The sequence below is a fragment of the Erpetoichthys calabaricus genome, chromosome 6, assembly GCF_900747795.2.
Source record: "Erpetoichthys calabaricus chromosome 6, fErpCal1.3, whole genome shotgun sequence".
Taxonomy (NCBI): domain Eukaryota; kingdom Metazoa; phylum Chordata; class Cladistia; order Polypteriformes; family Polypteridae; genus Erpetoichthys; species Erpetoichthys calabaricus.
The window spans coordinates 114227393-114248306 of NC_041399.2; the positions used below are offsets into that span (position 1 = coordinate 114227393).

General features: G+C 40.5%; 1 protein-coding gene across 2 annotated transcripts in view; it reads right to left on the reverse strand.

Moving 5' to 3' along the window:
* LOC114653516 (SWI/SNF-related matrix-associated actin-dependent regulator of chromatin subfamily D member 3) overlaps positions 1–20914 on the reverse strand; it is a 481542-nt gene continuing 460628 nt past the window's right edge. For both annotated transcript variants that reach the window (XM_028803878.2, XM_028803879.2), the window contains exons 11-13: positions 16701–16823; positions 14958–15059; positions 1–4538 (exon numbers count right to left, since the gene is read on the reverse strand). In XM_028803878.2, coding sequence (XP_028659711.1) covers positions 4485–4538; positions 14958–15059; positions 16701–16823 — 279 coding nt within the window. In that variant the 3' untranslated portion in view covers positions 1–4484. The remainder of the gene's footprint in view (positions 4539–14957; positions 15060–16700; positions 16824–20914) is intronic.

The following is a 20914-nucleotide window of genomic DNA, read 5'->3' on the forward strand; positions in this document are numbered from 1 at the left end:
GCACAACTACTTCAGACAGCAAACTTTGTGGAAACCTGCACCAAGGAACAAAAGCCGTTCACATCGGCTCTCCAATCCTGGGTGGTGCAAAGGCCAACCCTATGGTCGGCAAGCAGGGTGTCCATGTCCAGTCACTTCCACCATCTAATGAGACAAACGGCACATGGAGCAGAGATTATACTACAGAGAACGCATCCAGGTGTGCTGTTCATTTTCCAGTCTGAGGCCTACTTAGGAAGCACATTTTGAGAGTGGGCACATTCTGGAGTGCTGTCAGAATGTTGTTGTCACTTTATTAGTGGAGTTGCCGTCATAATAATTTGACAAATGCACAGCTGACTTCTACACAGATTCTCAAAAGGCGACTGCTGATTTGTGCCACACTGGCAATGCACTCTTACCAAAGCCGTATGGCCAATCAGGGCCCTGGTAAAGAAAGGCTCAGTTGTGCCCTCCATTGCATGTCAGCTCCACCCTGCCAGTATGGGAACACCTGAGCTAAGCAAAATGCTGCATGCCGCAGGGCTGGATTCAAAATATAACAAATATACTGAGACATCTAAAAAGAAGCCTGTCAGCCGGTTTGTATATCTTTGTAAGTGCTCAGGCGGGAAGAGCACAGATGCATCACTCTGTCAAGGACTTGCAGCCTATGTGTGCCATGGTGAGCAGTAGGCGTCCACAGCAGCAGACAGCAGTCATTTTTTGACTGCCAGCGTACTTTTACTCAACACGCTACATGCTATAGTAGGGTACTTCTTTTGGAAAGGTGCAAAATTCAACAAGATGTGCTCCTCTGTCTCATTTGCTTCAACTATTCAGCAATTACAGTAAGTAGACCACTAGGTGAGTGCCAGGATTTAAGTGAAAAATCAAGGAATTATGGCAAAGCTGAACTAGAAAGGTGTTTTTGCCAAGTTGCTGGTTACGTTACTATCTGTAACCCCTCAGCATTCTACACTGTGAACATGAGCATAAAGTAGAAATCACACGTCGTCTGTTGGCAGTACAGTTAGTTTACACAATGACTGGGTTAGAATTAACATTACAACACGCACAAAAACTTTGATCTTTAACGGAAAAGTGCCCACTAATGCCAGCTGGAACCTGTACAAACACGGGCACCAGAAGGATAAACTTTTTTTTTTTTTTTTAAAACAACAAGGCAGAATTTTTCATTTATGTTTGATAAGAAGTGTTAAACACGTAACATGGCAAACATCCAAAATAACATCTTTTTAAGAAAACCATCAAATGGATCATTGTACAAACTCAGACACGACAACGACAGACCCAGAAATACACAAGATGCAGTCATGGCGGCCTTCCAAAGCAGGACCACTGCACGGCGATGGCTATCCTACAGCGCAGCTCGCTCTTCTCCCCCTTGAGTGCGTGTACAGCATATGCACTTTAAAAGGGGCAAAATGCTGCAACCTCCTTCATTTCTCACAAGTCTTTCTCTATCATTATTAGGCCAAGCAGGGCAACTTCAGATAATATGAAAAGTTTGCTTTAAATTAAAAAAAAAAAAAAAACGACAAATATAAAACGAGCGCTCTTAAAATTTTGTCTGAAAAGCCCCATTAAACAGTGGAAACGTCGACTACTGAGCTAAGACTACTGTTCTCAACGAGCGAGCCCACCTCTGTGCGCAGATGAATTATGCGGGCCCTCGGCTCCAGATTAAAAGACACAAATTTAAATATGCTGCTCAATTTTTTTTTTTTTTTGCATGTATTAAAATCTTTGGCAAGTTAGGCAGTACTGCACTTGACCGTTCCTTCAAAATGTGACCTGTACAATCGTCAAGAACACAAGAAAAGAACTGTCTATCTTGAAAGTGCAGTATTCTTGTAAATTGTCCCATTGAGGACACAGTGCATTTGACAGTTTCGGGATAGTCATCTACAGACAGTACACACAGAAAGATATTTTTGGAAAATAATTATAAAAAAAAGGCTAAATCATGATTGCAGCATATCAAAATTAAATATTAAGAAAAACCAGTTTATAACTTTTCACTACCCCATCTCCTCCCAGACTTTTTCATTTCATCCATTTGCCATTCTCAGCTGCTTCCAGTGAGGGTCCTGGGTGGTGCAACCTTTCTTGCCCACAGCAGTCTTGCACAGGACCCCTTATCACACACAGCACTTTGGGGTCTCCATTTAATTTGACAGTAAGGAGGAAATGAAAGGGCCAAAGGCAAACCAATGCAAACGCTACACTGCGGTTAGCCCAGCAGCAACATAACTGGAATTACAGTATTTTACAAAACATTTATTTGCAGTCTCCTTAATGAATATAAAATGTCCTTTTTTGTTTTAAATACTTTTTTCTTAACATGCTTTTAATCTCTTGAACAAACAGTTAATTCGCTTTAAAAAGTAACAGGAATGGCACCTGTAAAGCACCTGCGGATGGTGGTATTTGGCTTTTTTTGCTGTATGAGAAATATATTTATAAAATTGAAGATTTTTCTTGTTAAAGCACACATTTGTTTACTGTGATGCTGCACAGGAGGAGACTTTACTGATAACATTACTGGACCATCATTCATCACTAGGACTAAAGCTCTTGTCCTCAAAGTTCTAAGGAACTGAAACTCCGAGGAAAGGTTATCTTTACATCTTTAATCATATTAAATTTTGAAAAATTAGTATTGTACGTACCTAAAAAACCGTGGTCGTAGTGCTTTAACCCTTTGCGGTCGTTAGGCCAGAAAACTGGCCTTAGTAAAAAGTGCGCTATAGGTCGTCAGGCCACCGCTGGTGGCCCTGCAAGTTTCTGACCGATTTGCACAGTCGCCTGGTCGAGAAAAGTGGCCTGTGTTATTCCTACGTGCTTGAAAAAAATAACTGCTGTAATTATTGGCGTTTTTTCAATAATTAATTACGACTAATGTAGCGTGACGTTGAAAATTAAATACGACTGCAAAGGGTTAATACAGTATGGCCTTTTAAATCAACACAAATTCGAAATGAAATGATAGAAATGAGCAGGAGTCAGTGCAAATGAGGCATGTCCTAATGCAACGACAGCCGAGTCAGAACTGCCCAGAAGTCTAAATGTTAGCCTGCAGTGCCGCTAATCACATGATGGTATCAAGCAGACCAGATGGGCAGCTCCGACTCTGAGCGCCCCCCCTTGGGAGTCAGATCTTAGAGACTGGGACCACCTGACAAATGTAGCAGAGTGAAAAATCAGACAAACAGGCACAACGAATTGTGCCTTAATGGATTATGTTCAATTTAAGAAAACCCAGTAAATGGCAAAATGTACAAAAGCATGTATGGCGAGTATTAGCAAAGTCCAAAGTAAACAATTTCCTAAAGTCGCACAACTAAGGAAAGAGAAACAAATGCGGTTTTGACATTTATGGTGCCTGTCTCACTCCTTGCCAAAGCTCTGCAAGGCTCATACATTTTGAACAACTGAAGAGCTTTCTTGACTTCTGAGAAGTCTACAGTAGCTTAGTTTTTAATTAAAAAGGTATAGCCGACCTCCATCTTGTGGCCAGCAGCTGCAAGTGTATTTGCACTCTTGTTTTTACACCATCTATGATAAAAGGAAGGCAGCATTAGAAAGAATGGAGAAAGCTACAGTACGTTGAGGAGGTCAGCAATATTTTTCTGTTATGGTTAGAAGCTGAAGTAGCAAAAAAAGAGGCTGAAACCTACACAATGTCACAACATCACAAGTGGCTACACGGCGACATCCTGCTTAATAAAACTCTAAAATGGGAACATGGTTCAACATATAATACTAGTAGAAATCAGCATGACATATGTACAGTATAAAAACCCTGGCTTTACCGATCGACATCACTCATGCTGCTGGCCGAGGCTTGTTTCACCTAAGATTCAAGACCCTCAGAACAATTTGTGGAGCAAACCAGTAAAGCTTCTAGATGTGAAATCTGTCACAACAGATGGTAGTAGCTAAGGTAAAATGCACATGACTTCTGCAGCATTACGGCCATCATGTGTCATTCAGAGCTGCCACGTAACATGCACTCCATGAGTTCGAAAGACAGGCATGTGGCCACCCTACACCAGTGAAACTGGAAAACATACTGGAGCTTTAACTGGGATGAAGCACAGCTTTGCTGGGTGTGTGTGGTTTTGGATTTTTTTAAATTTACTTTTTCTGTGTGAATACATGTTTAATAAACAAGTCCACTATACTGTAATTTCACACTGTGTACTGGAATGGAATTCACATAAGTAAGGGTTTTCATGTGTTGGCATTGAATTATATGTGTGTGTCATTTTTGCATTCTTAGCACATAAGAATAGCATTTATAAAAAATCAAGTTGATTCAAACTTCATGTTATACTAATGATGTGACAGTTAGAGGTTCCAATGAAGTCGTGGAGAATCAAAGATCCAACTCCCAGAAGATGACTACTAACTCAAAGGATGTGTGCTGTACTACCGACAGAGGTAAGTAGGAGTGGAGGTCCGCCATCAGTGGTATTTTAAGTGTTACGCACGGCCAGGGCCTGCTCCAGTTCCTGTCTGCGCTGCTGAATCTGTGAATAGAAAAAAAGGCTAGAATAAATTTACATAAGCAAACAAAAGTTGTACTCTAAAAGATTCCAAGCACTTCACAGGAAGCATTTTACTGACAAAATTATCCAAAAGGCTGTTTCCAAGCATAAAGCAGAAACATTTTCCTTATTCTGATAAAGTGTTAGTCATAATCAGGTTTATATGGACTCCGAGACAACCTGGCAGGAAACAACAATTCATAGGGTGACCGTTCATTCCAGGAGTGTTTATATTGCATGTGGAATAATTACAAAAGGGAACAGAGTATTAAAAGATGAAGTCACCAAAGCACACATCTTTATATTCAGTCTTTCAATTATACTCTGACTTTTCCTCATCTGGGTCAACACTGTTCGGCTAGAGATAACAATCTGATAAACCTGAGAGAATATCATCATCCTCAAACAGAACAGATGCAGTACTCAGGGGTTAACCAAGCCTCATGAGCTTTTTTGTGTCCTGTCTGTGAAAATCACAAGAAGCAGACAATGTACACCCATGACATTGTTATACCCACTTTAGACTTCTTAAAAACAAAGTAAATAAACACAACTCCCACTTTACAAATACACCAAAAAATGGTACATATTGAGCACCCTTTGAACCCCATACTCTTCAAGCACCTTCCTCGAGATGCTACAAGGCACACGATTATAAATGTCCCTCTGGCTCTACTGACACAAGTAGATATGACAGTCTGAACCTCCTGAGCGTTTGAATAGTCAAAGTTCAAGTGCCGATTCTGAACAGCCTGGAAACAGTGGAACAATTTTTGGCTAAAGATAATTGAGCACACTGTCCTGTACAGCACTTCAAAAACAGGGACCATCGGCCCAGTATGTCACATGCTTTCAGAAAATCCATCTTGCCTTTTAACCACTGCAGGGGTATCAGTCACAGAAATGCATCCAATCCAAACATAGCTTCCATTTTTGTTTTCTCCCCTGATGGTGTACAGTAATCCCTCCTCCATCGCGGGGGTTGCGTTCCAGAGCCACCCACAAAATAAGAAAATCCGCGAAGTAGAAACCATATGTTTATATGGTTATTTTTATATTGTCATGCTTGGGTCACAGATTTGCGCAGAAACACAGGAGGTTGTAGAGAGACAGGAACGTTATTCAAACACTGCAAACAAATATTTGCCTCTTTTTCAAAAGTTTAAACTGTGCTCCATGACAAGACAGAGATGACAGTTCCGTCTCACAATTAAAAGAATGCAAACATATTTTCCTCTTCAAAGGAGTGCGCGTCAGGAGCAGAGCGTGGGGGTATTTTTCGTACGTGGATTACTCGCTTAGCCGGATGTAATTGTTGACGATTTGGCCTGATCCTGGATCTGTCGGTTTTTTGAAACTCTTGCTGGAAGTGTTGTCATAGCAACACATCCAAATCCGCAAACCTGCTCGGAGCAGGTTTGTTCTGCGTAAACAAGGATTAGTTTACACACGTGATCAGTGACGGTGCGTGGAAGTCATCCAGTCAGGGCTTCGCCGTTCATGAATGAGCGACCAATTGATATTGGTGCGCAAATTATACGAAGAGAATTTCATATAAAGAGGGTTTTGCGCGATCGGCAAGATCCTTTATTGCCCCCGGAGGAAATTCTGTACGAAAGATACCGCTTTAGCCGAGGGGGAATATTGAACCTCAAAGATTTATTAGCTCCGTATATTCGAAGTCAAACTCGGCGAAGTCGGGCTTTCACAACCACACAGACAGTAAGCACTGCTTTGAGGTTTCTTGCAAGCGGCACTTTTTTATATACTGTAGGCGATGCGGAACATCTATCGAAAAGTGCAGTTTGCCAGGCAATTCGTAAAGTCTGTTTGGCTCTGAAACATTTCCTTCAGGTTTTCATTGTGTTTCCTGGACACCTGTGTGTGCAGACAATAAAAGAGGCGTTTCATGCCATTGCAGGTAGGTAATACACAGGCTAAAACACCCACAGTTCCATAAAGAATCCCACAATCAGCCTAACATTCTCATTACCAGGATTTCCAAATGTGATTGGGGCACATGGGACTGATCAGAGTGGAGTTTGATCAAACATTATTTGGAAAATGTACCTCTCCTCCTGATGAATAATCAGACACAGTGTCTTCATCAAATATTTGACCTTCGTTAATATCTCGTTGGTCAGACACAGGTTCAAGGGATATGACATTCCCTGCAACTGACCCAACAAAAAAGAGGGCTATATGGAACATACCTATAGCACACATGGAGGACAAATATGCAATGACCACCTTTACCTGAAATGAAATGACCACTGCTTCCTGCCACTGGTTCTGAGGAGGAGCTTCCCCCTGGAATGCCCTCAGAAACAGGGCGATGGGCATTTTGCTGGAGAGCCAACTCTTCTGCAGGGGTTAGGTCTGGACCGCGTGGACCTCCACCTGTTTTTTGCTTGTCTGCCTCCTTATTAGCTTTAAAATTAATGTTTTTTATATTATATATGATTCTTTATGTCAACAATTCTTTAAATAGTTATATACCAATATTTACCAGTTTGAAGTATATTCTTGTACTTCACTTTAACCTGTTCCCATGTTCTCCTTGTGCTCATGTTTGATCTGGAATTATGACATATTAAATAATAATTAATCTGACACATAGGAAATGAAACGCTGCATTCAGTAAGTACAATGTACACTTTTTAGCGTTTAATTTTTTCGGCCACTTTTTGCCAGCCGTCTTTTCTGGTCTGGGCTGCTTTTGCAGTGTTACCCCTTGTGTATATTAAATCTTGAAATTCTTCGTGTCCTTCGAATAAAAGGTCTTGCGCCGCGTGTGTGAAAAAAAAATGCGCCCGTTCTTTCGTCATTTTGTTGCAGCCTATCAAAGACTTGCTGATCATGTTTTCTAGACTCAATATATATGGGCTTTTCACGCAGCGCGGGCACGCGCATTCATTTCGGATGATTAGATCCAGCTCGACTAATCTAATACACAGCTGCGTTTGAAAAACCGACTTATCTGGATGAGTTTCACTGGCATTAACTCATTCAGGATGAGGCACCTGATCTCGGATGGTTTAAGCGACGTACGAAAAATACCCCCCATGTCAGAGAGATAGAGAAAAGCAAACAAATCAATAGGGCTGTTTGGCTTTTAAGTATGCGAAGCATCGCGGCACAAAGCTGTTGAAGGCGGCAGCTCACACCCCCTCCGTCAAGAGCAGAGAGAGAGAGAGAGAGAGATAGACAGAGAAAAACAAACAACCGAAAATCAATACGTGCCCTTCGAGCTTTTAAGTATGCGAAGCACCGTGCAGCATGTCGCTTCAGGAAGCAGCTGCACAGAAGATAGCAACGTGAAGATAATCTTTCAGCATTTTTAGACGAGTGTCCGTATCGTCTAGGTGTGCGAACAGCCCCCCTGCTCACACCCCCTACGTCAGGATCAGAGAAAGTCAGAGCAAGAGAGAGAGAGAGAAGTAAGTTGGGTAGGTTCTCAGCCATCTGCCAATAGCGTCCCTTGTATGAAATCAACTGGGCAAACCAACTGAGGAAGCATGAACCAGAAATTAAAAGACCCATTGTCCTCAGAAATCCGCGAACCAGCAAAAAATCTGCGATATATATTTAAATATGCTTACATATAAAATCCGCGATAGAGTGAAGCCGCGAAAGGTGAAGTGCAATATAGCGAGGGATCACTGTATCTGTTACTGGCAATGTATGAAAGGCAGGCATTGTATAGAATGCCAAAAATTGGACGGCAAAGTATGAAACGATTAATAGTTCACACGTTTCCTAGGCATTCTATGTAATGCCAAAAGACAAACCGGCAAAGTATAAAATACTCCAGCTAATGACATTTCTAATGTCACGTGGGTTCAACAAGTAGGTTCATATTTTATTTTCTCTTGTTTTCCTCAATAAGAAAGTCCTATACTTTATTCTGTATTTCTTTCATTTTCATATACGTCTTTTCAATAAAAGCCTTTTCATGACTCTCTCTTAATACTTTACCTAAACAGCATTTGTCATTCTACATAATGCCTAGGTATTACATACAATGCCTAGGGAAAGTATATAAAATATTAAAATAATTCGGATATTTCATACTTCACTCAAAAATGCCAGGCATTCTATATATTGCCCAAGCATTCTATACAATGCACGCCTTTCATACATTGCCAGTAACATATCCATTAGGTTCAAGTTCCTCAAAATGCTCCCTTTGGCCTCTACAATGATATCCCCAGTTGAGGTAATATTTCCTCAAGTTAAGTGTGAACTGCTGCGGGTTAGGGTTATATCCTGCCTACAGCATCCAGAACATCTTTGAGGCCACTAAAAGTTACACTCAGGCCTTTACTTTAACCACCTTAATGGCCACCTTAGTTCTTAGTTCTGTTCATACTGAGACCCTCCAACTAATGTTGCACAGAAGGCGCTCTTCCCTGACTAATTTTTGTTCATGAAGGTTGCCCTGGCGTTGTTGCCAAGACAGTTCTTTATCTGGAATACAGATACCTGGACCCACTTCTGGAATGTAATCTGAGGATGATGATCACTAGTGAGTGCCTGGTGGTCCAACTTGGCTCAAACAAAGCTGCATGGAGACACAATGTGAGTTTGTCATCTACAGGATGAAAAGTGGGGGACAGGCATAGGTAAGACAGATTCAGAAGCACTATACCTTAGAACAGATGATCTACATGAACTTAAGCTGTTTAGAAAAATGGCTGCTTTTTGAAGAATCCAAGGCATTAACAAAACATTTAAAGTGCCCCCTTATTTATCTGAATTTGTCAAAACCAAGCATCATTTTTATCTGAGTAAAAGTGCTGCTTAAAGAAGACTGTTGTTTGACCCTTTTGATAGCAGCAATAATGTTCGTTGAGTGCATATAATCACTAAAAGTTTGTACAGCATGAAGGAAGAGATGTCCTTTTATTAAATCTCATTGTTTTTGGTTTGCAGTGAATATTGTGATACTTCTTACTTTCCAAGTCATTTTCCACATGGAATAAACTGAGGGATACACCAGAAATTCACACCTAAAAAGCAACCACAGAATATACTGAAAGACTTCTCCTAATACAGTATATATATATATCGCTAAACCAATTATTATAGCGTACTGCTTCCCAGCATGTGACTATACTCAGGGCGACCACATGATCAGAAACTGCAGTCTCAAATTACAGAAAGGTCTGATGTTAATAAAATACTGTTTGGGGCTCAGTGACCATTATAATTGTCCACTCGCCAGCACTCACTAAAAACCTCAGACTAGCACTCAGTGATCAGTAATAAATAAATAAGTGTATTAGAAACTTTACAAACAAAAAACACAAACCCCTAAATAAACACATCACATTATTACAGTCAGATGAAAACTTTCTGTTCTAGTTATGTGTTCAGTATTTCTTGCCTCACATTTCCTGTCATCCTACATTTACACAGATTGTTGTAGACATGCAACACACAGGAAATGTTTGTATCCCAAATAACTATATATTATTTACCCTCTACAACTCCAAACACCTCACTGCCAGATAAAGAGACTTCAGTGTCTGAGCTGACATCAGCTACCTCGGTTGGGTGATTAGTGAGCTTACTGCCAGTGCTGATTGACACATTTGCAAGACAAAGACGCTGATGGGGAGGTACGAAGGAATTTATGGTGGCCCGGAATTACAACTTTTTTTCATAGGCTTCAGGGATTCTAGTGTTAATTGTAGCAGCAATCATGTCATTGTATGTGACGGTGCCTACCAGTTCAGATGGTGGACTCTTATTATAACAGGTGCTATAATGCCATGCATGCTCTTGTGTGCTCAGCTGTGGAGCACACCATAGGACTCCTCAAATGCAGCTAGCTGGTGGTGTCTGGGTGCATCAGGTGGGAAACTGATCTACTAGCCAATGAAGGTCCGCAGCATCTTAATTGCATGCACTTTGCTACAAAACATGGCACAGCATAATAATAATCTTCCGCCTTTGACCTTGTTGATATGGTGCAAGATGAATTGCTCCCTACCAACCTGTGGACGCTACTGCTATGTATGTAAATCTGGAGGATTCCACCAGGTAGCAGAGATATCATCACAGTGAGAAAACAATGCTTGGCTTTGCTGTGCTGTGAATTGCCAGAAACATTCATTAAATTCCCAAGACACCTTGCCACAATATCTCAGAAAAGGATGGATGTTTAATGATTATATCCATCAATCCAGGGACATGTCCATTCCAGCTGGCATCGGGCACAAGGCAGAAATGATCCTTGGACAGGGCATGAACTCTTCACAAGGCGAATACAAGCACACACATGACACTAGCATCATTTTAGCATCACAAATCCCTAAACCTGTATGTCCTTGGAAGGAAACTAGAGCACACTGTGGAAACCCATCAGGAAAACATGCAAACTTCTGGCAGGGAACACAATGGACATGACTCCCTACTGCAAGACAGCAGCGCTACCGCTCCTCCACAGTGCAACCCCCACATGTGTAATTATTAACAGTACAGTATTCATTATTTAAATGAAGTTAGATTTATCTGTAAAATGTAATATACATGCTTTAGCACATTTCATCATGAAAATGATAATCAAGTATAAATCTTAGGATTCTAAATGTGCAGAGAGCTGGAATATCATACTGTACATTTAATGTGTTCTGTGAGGCAATCATTGCCTGCCGCTGCTGTCAGCACAGGAGGAACCTGCAGAACCATGTAGTGATTAACAAGTGGAATAGTTTTAGGATGACTTTTATGACACACTATGAGATCAAAGTCGAATTTTCCACTTTAATCACGAAATAGACCTTCTTTTTCCCCACTGAGTCCCTAAATTTTTTTCTCTGTGGCTCAAATACATTCTGATGATGGGAATAAATATGTGACGCTTGTATTGCATATGCGAGTATTAGATAAAAAAAAGCACCACAAAAACATTTGTATGTCTGCATTTAACTTTGATAATTTGCTTCACCGCATCAAACCATTCATCAAATATCAAAGCACGTACATTAATCCTATAGGATCCTGTAAGCAGCTTGCTCAGAGGACGCGTCAAATAAATTCTGGGAATACGTGGCAGCCATTCTGCGTGCTTGTATGTGTTCTGAGCGTGAAGTATAAACTGGGCCTTACACCTATATATAATGCACTAGCATGATTATTTCCCTCAAAGGCATATGTTAAGTGTCCTACCCGATTCCACTACCATATCTGCATGCTCTGGCATAATGCTACATAATAAGGCATCTCCAATTACAGATGCCATTTGCAGATTGAAATCGTAGATGTGCTTTTCCCCCATCCCACTGCACTTATACTCTGCCGGTGATGAGCGAAAGTGTCTTTTGTAAATGCAACAAATTTAAACACAATCCAAGATTAGACAAAAAGAAGGACTGTAAGGTAAATACTGAGATCCAGCAGAGAGAACAAAATGCAGCAGTTGCTACCTTTGAAGACATGCTGCCTTGTTGAAACTCTTAATTAAACTTTGTAAGCATTGATGGGGCAATACATAGGCTGATGGTAATGGTAGTCCCTTTGTTCATAATCGGCAACAGAATTGAGAGTACTGCTTGTACCCAAGGAGGCCACTTGCTAAGTATGTCTTCTTTGAGTTTTGCCCAACTTTTCCTTGCTCAGTTCACCTCTCATTTTCCATGCAACTCACAACCTCATCTATTTTTCCTGTGCAGGGCATCTGCTCTTTTCCACTAGCCGCCAACACCGTTTCTCTACGTGATTACAGCCTAAGCTTGTATAGTGGTGCCCCTCTGCTTGAAACATGCATTTCAATAAATTGCATGCACTATTTCTCTGTGCAATCATAGCTGAGGCAAATAAAGATGCTCTCCTTAAGAATAACCAACTAACTACAGTTTTAATACCAACAAATACTGGCAAATAAAAAAAACTGTGTTGGCTGATTTTCTTTTTTTTATAATGTCACCAAGTTTCAATGAAACCAGTCAAAGTGCTTTTGATGTACAGGTACTTGTCGACTTACGACCGCGATTGGTTCCGACTGACTGGTTGTAAGTTGATCTGGACGTAAGTCGGCCTATGTTAATTTAAGGTAAGAATATTAGACTGGGTAATAATATTGTAATCATCTTAAAGTAATATTTTATCAACATTTTCTTACTTTCTAAGACAAACACAGCATACTACAGTACAATATGTTTAATATGTGGAAAACGTACAAAACAAGAAATACTGTACTGTACATTTAATTCCTGGCACCACTGGTGCTTGGCTGCGGGTTGTCGATATCGCCTTCATCAGATCAGGCGAGGCTGCGGACGGGGTGATGGGAGGAGTTGCTCTTTTCATAAACATAGTGAGCTTCGTCTGAATTGTTTGTTTTTTTTTCTCTTCATAAATTTCGCAATAAGGACGAAATGTGTTGCGTGCCATCCGTTCAATCCTCGCAAATCGTTCAATATTTGGGTCCATTTTTTCAAAATGAGCGAGGAGTTTATTCAGTAGAGATAAATCTTCTGACAATCCCTTTGTGGTGAACATTCTTTGTGGCACCTCCTCCTCTTCGTCTTACTCCAATTCTCTTGTTTCTTCTTCCGCCACTCTTTCTTCTTCCAATTCTATCAGCTCTTCATTCATAAGTTCACCTGATTCCCGGTCTAGCAACTCCTCGACATCTTCCATTTCACATTCCAATGAAAGGTCTTTTGACAGTTTCACTATTTCTTCACGAATCTCATCAAGTTCTTGTTCACTGTTAAATCCAGCAAAAGTATTTACATAACGCTTAACACAATTCTTCCATACGCCATTCATACACTGTGAGTCGACATTTCTTGCGGGGAGGGCTTCTGTTTTCTCTGATCTGAGTTCACCTCTGTTATAGCGCGTCTTTATTTGAAAAGAGCAGTGTCATATCGGGGCGAGTGTGAACGCTAACTTTGACAAGCACTATAAATTTACAGCGGTTGTTACAGACGTAAATCAAATGTATGTTTTTATTGTATAATATTAACAATAACAGCAGCTCTCTACTCAAAGCGGTAAACTCGAGAAGCTGCTAGCATCGAACCCAGAAGCTCTTGATTGGGAGTCAGCAGTTGTGTGTGGGAACTGTTAACATTTGAATGTGATGATTGTATATAAAACTTGTGCACGAACGAGACTGGGATAACTGTGGATGTGGATGTGAGTGGTGTGTGTGACTGAGAATGACTAGTGTGAAGCCTGAAGTCCAAATATCAAATAAACACTTTCACAAGTACAAGTATAACAGAACAAGTGCGCTTTTATTCAAGAAGAAAAAAGAAAGCAGGTTGCGGTAAGCAGTTGATGCGACTGCTTGCGTAGTGCAATCCTAAGAACTGCCCAATCAAGAGCTTCTGGGTTTGATGCTGGCAGCTTCTCAAGTTTGCCGTTTTGAGTAGAAAGCTGCTATTAGTGTTAATATTATAGGGTTATATGTTAGGGTTATATTATTATCGAAAATTGCCAAAACAACAAGACACAAACACACGTGGGGCAACACTGCTGCGTATATTTTTACTGCTGCGTAGCGAGACTTGAGAGTGCGGGAAACTGGCGCTGCCAACAGCCGGCGGGGGAAACAGTCAAACGCGTCGTAAAGTCAAACAGTCGTAACTTGCATAGGTCGTATGTCGACGAGTATCTGTATTTCGTTTTTCTATTCTGGTTTTATCCCTAAATATTGATGTATGAAAATGTCCTTTTCTAGAGGATATCTACAGCCATAGATATACCATCCTGCTAAACTTCAGGTTTTTTTTTTAACTAAATTGGAAATGTTGTTTTTGTTGATGAGTGAGTGAATCAGTCAACTTTGCATTTTAAATATATAGATTATAATTTAAATGAAAATATACTAGTGTGGACGTCGTCCAAGTAACTCACAAATGGATTCTATATTGGGTATCTAGTAAAGAAATTCAGAATACCGTATATACTTGAATATAAGCCGAGTTTTTCAGCACCCAAAATGTGCTGAAAAACGTCACCCTCGGCTTATATTCGAGTCAGGTCCCGCTGCCCCCTGGTATACGAACAAGCCAGTTTCCCTTTCGGTTTGTGCTCGCCAATGATTTCCACACGTGTTCAGTCTCTCCCTGTGCAGCGAGCGAGAGAGATACCATTTTGTTTTTGTTGACCCTCTTCTCCACTTACAGAGCTAATTTACTGTTACTAGTTACTGTTTATTTTCTTTAAAATAAATACTCAAAAACATTTAACCTACTGATGCCTCGATTAATGTACGGTAATTTTATTGGTATTTATTTTGATTATTGAAACTTACCAGTACCTGCTGCATTTCCCACCCTAGGCTTATACTTGAGTCAATAAGTTTTTCCAGTTTTTGTAGGTAAAATTAGGTACCTCGGCTTATATTCGGGTCGGCTTATACTCGAGCATATACTGTACCTTGCAGTAAAAGTATCGACTAACAGCCTCCTGGGACCACGGCTCATAGTAGAAAGCAGCTCGCCTCTCCTCCTCGGGGTTTCCCACCACATCTGTCATTACCTGAAGTAAAGTAAAAGAAGTGAAAGAACAGTTAGTAAAGATGCACGTGTTTTGTGAATATGATTCTCTTTAAGGAGTATGTCAAAATTGAAAACATGAACTAAATGAACATACACTTTTATAAGTATTTATCCTCCACCCCATATCTATCTGTGGGAGTTTTGCTTTAGTTTTCCTTTCCTTCTTACTGCAATGATATTATTTTTATTGTTGTGTGATACCCTTTTCCAAGTGTGAATAAGATTAGGATATGTTAAAACTATTTACAGCTTAAGTGACTTGCTTATGTCCACACAGTGTGTCGGAGGTGGGAATTGATTCACGTGACGTAAAGTTTAAAGTCCATCACCTTAGCCACTACAGCTCCATGTCTGCCTAAGTGTTAAGTTAAAGGGGGACTCTGTGCTGCCCAGTAAAACTGTGCACTGGAAGGCTCTGCTGGCCTCTCATAGATCGATTCCTACCATGTGTCCAATGTTGTGGCACAGGCTTTTGTCCTAACACAATCTTTAATTTCAGTAAATAGGTTCGTAAAAAGGACAGTTGGATATAAACATTTTTATTTGGTCTTCCATTTGCAGTACTCCTTTTAATTTATGAAATGCTTAAAATTCAGGTCAAAAGGAAATCTTTTTTTTCACCATAAAAAGAACACACCGTGAACAGAAAAAGTATTCTCACTCTTAGTTTAATTTACTGATTCACTGCTTTCTCTAGTAGGAGCAGGTTATGAAAGTTAATTGAAAAAGAAAAAAAAATCACCAAAGAGGTGTGCCTTCTGTCTTTCTTTTATTTCAGCCCCTTCCTTCATAAAATTCACCAGAAATTTTACCTTTAAGGGTATTTTCTTCTAGATAGCAGACAATCATCACTCCTACATCTACTTCTTGGTGGGTTTAATGGGGATGGGATAAAATATTTGCTTCTTTCCCGATTTTCTTAGTTATTGCAAATTTTTAGTACTGAACGTTTGTTTTAAGGTCTTTGTCTAAAATTAGATAAAGGACACTTGAGTGGACAAAACAACATTGCTTTTCTTACATTATTTATGGAATGAACAAAATTATCCAGCACCACAATTTGAATTAGGTTTAGGTCTTGTTAATATAAAGAGCATAACTAATGGTTCCTGCAGTTATGGCTACGACTTCAGGCCCTAAAGTCAGAAACGCATCTCCACAGCATCTTACTGTGAAATAATTTTTATGTCATACAAAATGGGATCCATGTTATCCAAATTGTTCAACTATTGTCTCATCTGTCTAAAAGGCTTGGAGATATTTCAGGTGCTTTCTGGAAATTCTTTCTGATCATTGAGTAATAAATGATGACCCTGTCTGAGGCAAGAATCCCTTGATTTGGAATATATCTATTTTGGCTATTGCTATGCCAGGACTTCATAATGGAATCATAACTCAGTTGTTTGTGGGCCAAGTAGGGAAGGCACTGAGGCTTCTGGTTCACAATCTGCATCTGACTCATTGTGTGATGTTCAGCAAGTCACTTAGCCTGCCTGTGCTACAACTCTAAAAATATACAGTACATGTAAACAACTATAATAAATATTACGGTTAAAAGACACCATGGAAAAATCTGTCAGCCAGGTATACAAGAATAACCCGAACAATTCAGTACTTTCACCTTAAGGTCTCTGCTCTGAGACTGCAGCCAGTCCTGAATGTATCCTTTGGGGTCCTTAGAGAAGCTTAGCATGAAATCTCTCTGGATCTTCAGCTGATTGATGGATTCAATTGTCTCATGGATCTAGCAAATAAAAATGGTAAAGATGCAGAATTATTTCCACTTGAATCTTGGCAGTAGACCATAAAAAAAGGGAAAAGAGTAGTAATTAAGAAAATGTATGAAGATTTTACCATCAGGGAACATTGTATAAAGTTACCAATTTAATTCCAGCTATGCAATATGTAAAATAAACACAGCCAAAATATTGTATTTTTAACTTTCCTTTTATATTATTACATGTTGCAATGGTCTCAAGTTGCTGTAAATGCCGAATTGCCATTTTTATTTTTTTGCCTTCATTAATGCCAGTTTGAAAATCAAATTCCAGTATTCATGAGTCACAGATTGTTCAGTTCTATAATGTATGGAAATTTGAATCTCTGCGACCTTTTCTTTCTTTTTAAGAAATGAGGCATTCTTAATGATTCAATATTAGGGCTAAGCCACTATAATAATCTGTGCAGTACCATGACGCTGTGACGGTGTAAGATAAAGGCTTAGGTGGAATCATTGGTAGATGTTTTTATTTCTGCTCAGAAAAACAGTTTTGAGATATTCATCTGTGTGGGTAAAGATTTTTTTTTCCAAATTGCACACTGAAGCTAAAACATTTGTTAATTTTCACTTGTGTAAACACAAAACTAAGAACTACTTTAAGACTTGTACACTAAATATCCATCTACCCATCCATTATCCAACCCGCTATATTCTAACTACAGGGTCATGGGGGTCTGCTGGAGCCAATCCCAGCCAACACAGGGCGCAAGGCAGGAAACAAACCCCGGGCAGGGCGCCAGCCCACCGCAGGGCACACCCACACACAAGGGACAATTTAGAATTGCCAATGCACCTAACCTGCATGTCTTTGGACTGTGGGAGGAAACCGGAGCACCTGGAGGAAACCCACGCAGACATGGGGAGAACATGCAAACTCCATGCAGGGAGGACCCGGGAAGCAAACCCGGGTCTCCTAACTGCGAGGCATACACTAAATATATCTATCCTAAAAATTTTTTGGGAATTTGCATATTCTCTCTGTGTCTGCCATTCATATCACCAAAGATGTGCAGGTTAAGTGAACGGGTGATCTCACACTGGCTGTGTGTGAGTGTGTGCGGGCGTGGGTGTATGACTCAGTGGATGCTGTGATGGACTGGCACCCAATAGATAGGCTGTGATCCCCCCACAACTCTTTATCAGTTTAAGCAGGCATCAAAATAATATGTCACTAACTGTGCTATGTGTCTAGCAGGGGTTAAAATCTAAGTAATCGATGTAGACCTCAGCATTATCATTTGTAGTGCACCATGCAATGCACTTGTCTCTGTTATGTGCCATTTCATATGGAATTATGTAAAAGTAGTGATAATGTTTGTGATGCTCCATCTACTGCAATGACAAAGGCAATGCATTTTGTTACTAAAAACGTTTATGAGGCGCCATCTTTTGGAATGACAAAGACATAGCAACGGGACAGATACACAGATGCTGAAACTTTTGTTAAGGTGGAGGGATTTTATGTTACCATTGTGAATGAAGTCTTAAATTTGATCTCTAAAAACAAAATCACAGTCGCCTGGGCTCCCCTCTGCTTGAGTGGAAACATTTTTTTATGTTAGGTTTCTATAATGTACTTGCAAACAGATGAAACAAAGAAAACATTGGCTTATTTGCAAGCACTTTTAACTTTCAAAACTGAAATATGAATGTCTTCCACCCATCCTGACACTACAATGAAAAAGTAATGATACTGATAAAAAAACAAGCAAACTCCTTACTCAGCAAAATTCACATCTACAAGGGACACATAAGAGTTGTCTGTTCAATTCAAAAATAATTTACTGAGCTTTGTACTTTTTTGGTAGTTCCATGTGTCCTTGGGTTAAGAACAACTTGTCTGTCCACTCCTATGGTCAGTATTTATAAATTCACAAAACGGATTTTATACAAATAAATAAATTCTAGTTCTAAGATTTAAAGAAATGTGTTTCAGACTAAAACACATTACCAATTTTTCCATGAATTCACTCGGCTTGTTTAATCAGCTTTAGGAGAGCTACATTCCTAAATGGTCATTATCAAGTGGCAATCCTAACCACTTTATTCAAATTTTAAAAATGCTGATTGGTTGGCATATCAGAATAACAAAGAAAGAAAATACAGACATAATATTCTTAAACCTGCTTAATTCAATCCAAAACATATTCTGATAGCACTAGGCACAATGCAGGGACCAACCCTGGACACAGTGCCAGTAAATCACTGGATGGGCCTGCTCAAACATGCATTCACACAGGGCCAAATTAGACTTGCAAGTCTAATAGGCAAATTCCATGTTACTAACACAGTGAGATAAGCTGAATAGATAGATAGATAGATAGATAGATAGATAGATAGATAGATAGATAGATAGATAGATAGATAGATAGATAGATAGATAGATAGATAGATAGATAGATAGATAGATACTTTATTAATCCCAATGGGAAATTCACATTCTTCAGCAGCAGCATATTGATACAATAAATAATATTAAATTAAAGAATGATAATAATGCAGGTGAAAAACAGACAATAACTATGTATAATGTTAAATGTTAACGTTTACCCCCCTGGATGGAATTAAACAGTCGCATAGTTTGGGGGAGGAACGATCTCCTCAATCTGTCAGTGGAGCAGGACAGTGACAGCAGTCTGTCGCTGAAGCTGCTCTTCTGTCTGGAGATGATACTATTAATTGGATGCAGTGGATTCTCCATAATTGATAGGAGCCTGCTGAGCGCCCGTCGCTCTGCCACAGATGTTAAACTGTCCAGCTCCATGCCAACAATAGAGCTTGCCTTCCTCACCAGTTTGTCCAGACGTGAGGCGTCTTTCCTCTTAATGCTGCCTCCCCAGCACACAACTGCGTAGAAGAGGGCGCTCGCCACAACTGTCTGATAGAAAATCTGCAGCATCTTATTGCAGATGTTGAAGGACGCCAGCCTTCTAAGGTAGTATAACCGGCTCTGTCCTTTCTTGCACAGCGCATCAGTATTGGCAGTCCAGTCTAATTTATCATCCAGCTGCACTCCCAGATATTTATAGGTCTGCACCATCTGCACACAGTCACCTTTGATGATCACTGGGTCTATGAGGGGTCTGGGCCTCCTAAAATCCACCACCAGCTCTTTGGTTTTGCTGGTGTTCAGTTGTAGGTGGTTTGAGTCGCACCATTTAACAAAGTCATTGATTAGGTCCCTATACTCCTCCTCCAGCCCACTCCTGATGCAGCCCACGATAGCAGTGTCATCAGCGAACTTTTGCACGTGGCAGGACTCCGAGTTGTATTGGAAGTCCGATGTATATAGGCTGAACAGGACCGGAGAAAGTACAGTCCCCTGTGGCGCTCCTGTGTTGCTGACCACAATGTCAGACGTGCAGTTCCCAAGACGCACATACTGAGGTCTGTCTTTAAGATAGTCCACGATCCATGCCACTAGGTATGAATCTAATCCCATCTCTGTCAGCTTGTCCCTAAGGAGCAGAGGTTGGATGGTGTTGAAGGCGCTAGAGAAGTCTAGAAACATAATTCTTACAGCACCACTGCCTCTGTCCAAGTAAGAGAGGGATCGGTGTAGCATATAGATGATGGCATCCTCTGCTCCCACCTTCTCCTGATATGCAAACTGCAGAGGGTCAAGGGCGTGTTGAACCTGTGGCCTAAGGTGGTGAAGCAGCAGCCTCTCCATGGTCTTCATCACATGTGATGTCAGAGCAACAGGCCGAAAGTCATTCAGCTCACTAGGACGTGATACCTTTGGGACTGGGGTGATACAAGATGTTTTCCAAAGCCTCGGGTCTCTCCCCTGTTCCAGGCTCAGGTTGAAGATGCGCTGTAGAGGACCCCCCAGCTCCGATGCACAGACCTTCAGCAGTCATGGCGATACTCCATCTGGACCCGCTGCTTTGCTGGCACGAAGTCTCCTCAGCTCTCTGCTCACTTGCGCTGTTGTAATTATGGGTGGGGATGTCTTTCCTATGCTGGTATCAGAAGAAGGATGTGTGGAGGGTGCAATACTCCGAGGTGAGAGTGAGAGTGGGTTAGGGTGGTCAAACCTGTTAAAGAAGTTG